Source organism: Polyergus mexicanus, unplaced genomic scaffold, assembly GCF_030449975.1.
Source record: "Polyergus mexicanus isolate NDT 795.1 unplaced genomic scaffold, iyPolMexi1.0 SCAF_12, whole genome shotgun sequence".
Taxonomy (NCBI): domain Eukaryota; kingdom Metazoa; phylum Arthropoda; class Insecta; order Hymenoptera; family Formicidae; genus Polyergus; species Polyergus mexicanus.
The window spans coordinates 6,572,893-6,579,419 of record NW_027223332.1 but is presented as its reverse complement, the minus strand read 5'-3'; the positions used below and the strand labels follow the sequence as shown (position 1 = coordinate 6,579,419).

General features: G+C 36.3%; 1 protein-coding gene across 1 annotated transcript; it reads right to left on the bottom strand.

Moving 5' to 3' along the window:
• Nucleotides 1–432: 432 nt before the first annotated feature.
• On the bottom strand, nucleotides 433–6,270 carry LOC138938392 (venom allergen 3). Its single transcript, XM_070305307.1, has 6 exons — nucleotides 6,007–6,270; nucleotides 5,518–5,688; nucleotides 5,344–5,428; nucleotides 4,677–4,812; nucleotides 2,320–2,597; nucleotides 433–596 (listed from the first exon to the last, which is right to left on the bottom strand). Exons 1-6 carry the CDS (start codon nucleotides 6,181–6,183, stop codon nucleotides 433–435), a joined length of 1,011 nt encoding a protein of 336 aa, XP_070161408.1. The 5' UTR covers nucleotides 6,184–6,270.
• Between the last annotated feature and the right edge of the window lie 257 nt (nucleotides 6,271–6,527).

Here is a 6,527-nt window from a genome sequence, read left to right as displayed (position 1 = left end):
ATTTATGATTCAAACAAAAAAAAAAATAATCTGTAGTTTTCAAATTTAAATTTAATGAATAAAAGTTTCATATTTATATTTAATTTATGTCAGTCGATAAAATTTCCAAAGTCAATTCCGTAATGCTGATATATTTGCACATAACAGTGTGTGTCTATCACATTTCCATAATTTATAAACTGATAACTGCTAAATCACTGACTACAATTGTCAGTGACAATTTTAACAATTTACCTATAGTCATAACAATAATGTTATATTTACTCGGATTACGGTGACATTATTGCGCATTCGAAATGCATATGCTGTATGCATTGTAATTTAGATACATCTAACATCCGATATCATTATGCGTAACCTGTAGATATCATACATACACATATATATAATAGTTGAATATTTTGATTATCTTAAAATGATATTTGGCCACGCTTATCTGTAATGCAATGGCAATTGCGTCGTTAAATATAACAGCAACAATAGCTGATTCGGAGAAACAGCACGGACGGTAGAGGTGGTACTATTGCTTCTTATCAGCTGTCTGTTTCTCACATAAGATCTTCGACTTGAATTACTCAGAAATGACGAATCTTGTACTATTTTTGAACGAAATAATAAATATATGAGTAGTCAGAAAAATCTTGGAATTAATATCAGAATAATATTTTAATGTTTACTCATATCCTTTATTTTTAATTTGTCAGAATTCTTTATCGTTATAATCGTAAATGATATAAAACTATCTGTCTCTATATTAAATAATAATTCTTTCTTGTTTACCGTCCAACCTTTTATTTCAGAGGAGAATGCTCATATTCTCTAAGATACACGTATACATATATTTATTTAGGAGATCATTTTTCGGAAGGATATGTTATATACGTGCAAAGAATGAAAACGACCAAATTACAATGGAACGATTGATATCCTTGTGTATGTTGGTGATATTAATCCATTTATCATTCTTATGTCAGATTCTCGATGTTCATAAAAGGATGAATAATCGCTATACATCGTATAATAAGAGCGATGCTGATCATTCAAAAAAGTAGTTATCGCTCTTTTTACATTCTAATAAAGCAAGATTACTCGGCATTAATTTTACTTTTGCTCTCATTTTAAGACTGTCAATCGAGACTGAACATGAAAACACTCATCCGCATTGACAGATCTTAACTTGATTTCGTCCGATTGACTAATGTTATTAAACGCGAGAGAAGATATACAATAATGAAGAATAACAATTTTATTGCCTTTATCTTAATCGCGCGTAAACTGCAAATATATATGTTTTCATGTATGCGAAAAATTCCAAATAAAGAGATAATACAATATATAACTCACACATAATGATATTTAAAATTATTATTTTAATATAAAAAGCACAGTGTGTAAAATACTGCAAAATATTTTTTGTTAAAAAAGTATAATAAAAAAATTTTGATAGTATACTTCGACATTGTTTTGATCTCTTTTGTGAAAATTTTTTTCGAAACTATATAATGTATGTTATGTACTTATCTAATAAAGCATAAAAAAAAAACATAAAATAATAAGTATGTATATAAAAATATGATTAAAATACGGATCGGGAGACGGGTCAGTGGGCATTAACGGTGAGAAAAAGATTTTCCACTTTTACCGACAAAGGTAATCTTCTTACACAAAAGTGCTCCCGGCATCTGACACTCAGAAACACCGATAAAGATAAACGAGCTTTCGTGCTTAAGGATTAACCGAGTGGTCGCGTGTCCCGTAACGATCGATGAAGCGACGAATCAACGGAGAAGAGAGCCGGCTCCCTAAGTGTTCGATTGCTAAGTAAGTAGTAACGAACGTGCATGGACGGACAACGTAACAACAGCGGATGCCCCTCGCATCGTTACTGGGGATTTGCAAGCAAACCACATATGGCTGCTTGTCCACAGAATAAAAAATGAGAGATTTATAACGTTATTCTAAACTTTGCAAGATATCTTACAAGTATCCAGGCAACTCAATACGCTTGAATATATGTATTTACGATGATGTAAATTCGATAGTATTTATAGCTATTTATCTTATATTACATATTTATACTATTGTATAAATAGTGAGATTTGAAATAAAGAAATTGTCGTATAATCTAAGAAGCCGAAAAATTATAAAATATCTATACGCGTTCTTCATCCTCTATTTTAAATTTCTCTTTCTCTTTTTCTCTTAGCGTTGATTCTTTCATAATTATTTCCTCTTCTTGTTAATTCATCTTAATTTTTTTATTAAAAAATATAGACATATCAGATAATGCGTAAGTTCTTCTAAGAGTCTGCTACTTACTACAGAGGAATTGATAGCGGTCGCTGGGGAAGGTTCCGGATGGGCATAGACCTGGTCGGCCGAGCTTGTAGAGCTGCTGGGGCGCGGTGCGATCGACAGGTCCGTAATTACACACGAATACCTCGACTCGATTCCCAAACCCGCCGGGCGTCGCCGCGGTCTTGTTCAAGTCGAGCGTGTAAATCGCGCGGCCGCAACCAACGTAAATGAACGTCGCCGATGCGAGGGAAATGTAAGAGGAGGAGGGTTTCCACGCCGCGCTAGAGTAGTTCACTAGTCTGAAAGGTACGATTATCTGGACTAAATGAAGGTGGATGGTCGGTAGCCTTTAGCTCTCCCCCCCCCCTCCCCCATTGACGCGCAACTTGAATTCAAATTAGGATGGGAGCTTTTCATAATTTGATACGTTCACGCAAATTTCGAAAAATTAAAGTACGTCTTATAAATTTTATCTCGAATGTTGCAAATGGTTGAAAGTTGGAAATAGTTCAAGTTTTTATTTTTGTCGAAAACGTGTATAATAAATAATTCTAAGAAACATATTTTATCTACAATATATAAGGAGAATATTGTAGAAATTATATGTGTATATAATATGTACATATCATTTTCTTTCTTCCCTTATAATTTCGAGATTATTAATATTATTAATATTCAATAAATACATTTAAATAAATCACAACACCTCGTGCTGTAAATATATATAAAAAAAGATGAGATAATATGTCTTCTCGTACACGTCTTTCAAACGACTTTACAGAGTTAAAGCTCGAAGCTGATATTGTATCACATTTTTATCTTATAGGAAATTGAAACTTTTTTTCCTATCAGACCGGAATAAAAAAAAAAGAAAAAAAGACGGCAGCAGCTCGTAGCTGCTGGGGGATCCATGTATACCGGCATATCGATGAGTAATTTGGACTGGTACAATAGCACTCTCGATTTCCAATTTACCGAGAGAATACGCGATTTTGATTGTTCCCGGCGACAGAAGAAGAACAGTTACCCGCTATTCCTCTATTTCCACCCTCTGTTCTATAGAATCGGTCTTCGCTCATTTTCCCTGACGGTCAAGTCGTCCGTTTCTCATCCCTCTCTTTTCTTCTAACCTTCTCCCAATACTGGCTTTAGAAAGATAAAGATGAGCTGTCACTTGAGGCATCAAGACAAGATCGTAGCATATATCAGGATATTGAAATAATTTAGATATTTTTACGGAACATTATCTTTCTAAATTTAGATTTTATGTACATACGTATGTATAATCTATTGATATTTTTTCTACCAAATGTAAAAAAGAAAGCGTAAGAAGAAAGAAATATCTTTAATATTATAGGATTAGATACCTAAGTCTAATGTATTTACATCACGAAATTTATATGCATTTCACTCTTAAAAGAAAATATTATATAAACAATTGTACATTCAAAATTTTTATATTTTTTTGGAAGAGAAAATATATATTTAAGATTCTTTTCAATTTATTCATATTCTTGTTTCCAAATTTTGATTTTAAGTCAGAAGGAGAAGAGGACGAGAAAGAATATTGCTCGGATGCATTTAAAATCAGCACTGAGTCCCATGGGACTATCGCGATCGCGGGCAATAGCAGAAACGAGGGTGGATATGTGGGATGAAATAGAGGATCGCGAAAAGACAAGAGAGTGACGAGGGGAGGAACAGAGCGGTTGCCGCAAACCTTCCCCCGAAATTTGGCGGACCGAGTTAGCTGTGTCTGCATACCGAATCGAACATCGGCCATTCACAAAGGAATGTTAGAGTCTCTCGACACAAAGGAATCGTTCCGATCAACTCGGCTCGGGCCGAGTTCGCATCGCGATTCGTGCACGCGTTACCATCGATCTATATATATAAGGGTGAACGAAACTGCGCGTATGTATTTATGCCGATTCTGTCGCGCGATTTGCATATAACAAGATGTCCCATACCTAGTCAGCCATCTTTCACTTCTTTATAATGCGTGACGGATTTGGAATTTTTTTTCAACAGACCGCCGAAAGAAGTAGTATAGTTAAGTAATTGAGAAAATAAAGGTCTTTTCACACACGTCGCGTCGAAAACTGAGATTTAAAAATGCAAAGAGATAATAATATTCTTCTTCTTCTTTAATTTTAATACATTTAATTTTAAGTAAACTCTTTACTTTATAATTAGATTCTTAATTCAAAGAGTGATCAAGGAAATATTTATTATTAAGAATTGAAAATTTGTACGACAAATAATAAATAATCTTCTCTCGACGTTTTCGCCAACGAGAAATTGGTCAAAAGATCCATCTAAGTGAAAGATGGTACGGGATATCCTGTATGTACCGTTCGCACACTTTTGAATTTTACCCGATTTCCGCGTTGTCAAAGTCCTCTACCTCGTCGTACCACGATGTAATATGAAAGTGAATTCTTTTCCTACTCGTACCATTTTCCATGCTGTCCATATCGAGTACGTTCACATTCTGCCATACTCCAAATCGTTCTGCAACGAGCGACCCGTTTCAATAAGGCATCCGTATGCACTCCGACCTCGGTATAGTAATCGTTTTCAGAAGGGTTATAACAAGGTTCGCTCATCGAGTTTTCTGTGTTAACAATAAAATTCTTGGCTCTCTCTTTCTCTAATATAATTTTGCAAATATCAAAATTACTGTATTTTAATTTTAAAAAGTTTTGTATTCGACATTTTAGATTCAGAAAAATATTGTGCCGTTTTAATGTTTTTATTATCATAAATACAGAGGTCATTTTTGCGTATTGGTAACATCGAAATCCGTGAGCTCCGAATAAGCTCTGATCAAAATTCGAAAAAGCTTGATTAGAAAATTAGAGGGTTCTCAATCTTGTGTACATAATACAACGCATACACGCGCCTGTTTCAGCCGTATCGATAGAACAATTTCGCGTCTGCACGGGTTATTGGATATTGAAAAATAACGTCGCGACTAGAGAGTAAGAAGGAAGGGAGGAAGGGAGGTATGAAAAATGAGATATATCCGTTGGAGTTACTTGCCAATGTCTCGGCACTGATCCTTCTCGAAGAGCTTGCACTGCAACACCCATCTACGCGCTATAACGGCGAGTTCGTCGTCCCAGATCTGTCGAAACAAATGACGCTTCAGATGCCGTCTCCGCCACCCCCGTGATAAATGATTAAATATCGCGCGTGTTCCGTCGATTTTTCTACCAATTCCATCATGGTCCTCGCGGCAGGCTGCGGCCCGGGATTTCCGCGGCTCTCCTTGCCGCTCGCTATAGTGACCCGATAAAAATTATGACTGTCGAGCACGGTTTCGATATCCTGCCCGTCGAGATCGCTATACTCCATATCGATGCAATTCGCGCTCTCGCAATCGGTCTGCAGAGGAATGAATGGCGATGGGTAGCGATTGTAAAATGATAATATATTCTTTGGTTACGAAAAGGAATTTTTCTCAACTACAATACATTAAATATATAGGAAGTATATTATATTTTAATAAAAAGATTAAGGTTAGACATTTGGATGTCGAGGATCTCGAATATCATATCAGCATGTTTCGTCGTGACTTTGAATATTGATTTACGAATAGAATATTCAATATTGAATATTGAATATTAACTTGCTATTCTAATCGATCGAATGCAGTTTACATGTATCCAATATTACTCAAGTAGTTTCTATATAAATATTTACAGGAAACAAGCACATGGTGTGATTGGGACAAATACGGCAATAATTTTTGTCCCCACGGTCGCGCGTCGATATTATCTTTCCTCTCGCCCCGCCGTAGCCGTAACGCGCGAGGAAGAATAACAGACAGAAGGTGTGAACTGTCATCCCGGGATCGAACTTCATCATCGTCAACGCCATATCGCCGCTTTCGCGAAATTGATCGCGCGCGCGTCAGCTGCAATTGCGCTTCAGCTGAGCGATCCGCGCGCAGCTTAATCGCGAGACGCGAGCTTTTCTTCTTTTTTCCTTCCCGCGAGTTGCCCAACTTCAAACCGAATCGCGAATCAATTTAGCAACTTCGACAGTTCGAGATGCCTGAATTGGTAGGGAAATTTATCGCGCAACGGAACGGAAATTCATATCTCCTCTACGCGAAACGACTTGCCAAGCCGGTCTGGTCTTGCGCTTGATCGATGCGGGTACCGAAAACGAGACGGATATACCTAAACAACGCATCGCGCAAACTATTTTAATTCCGCATT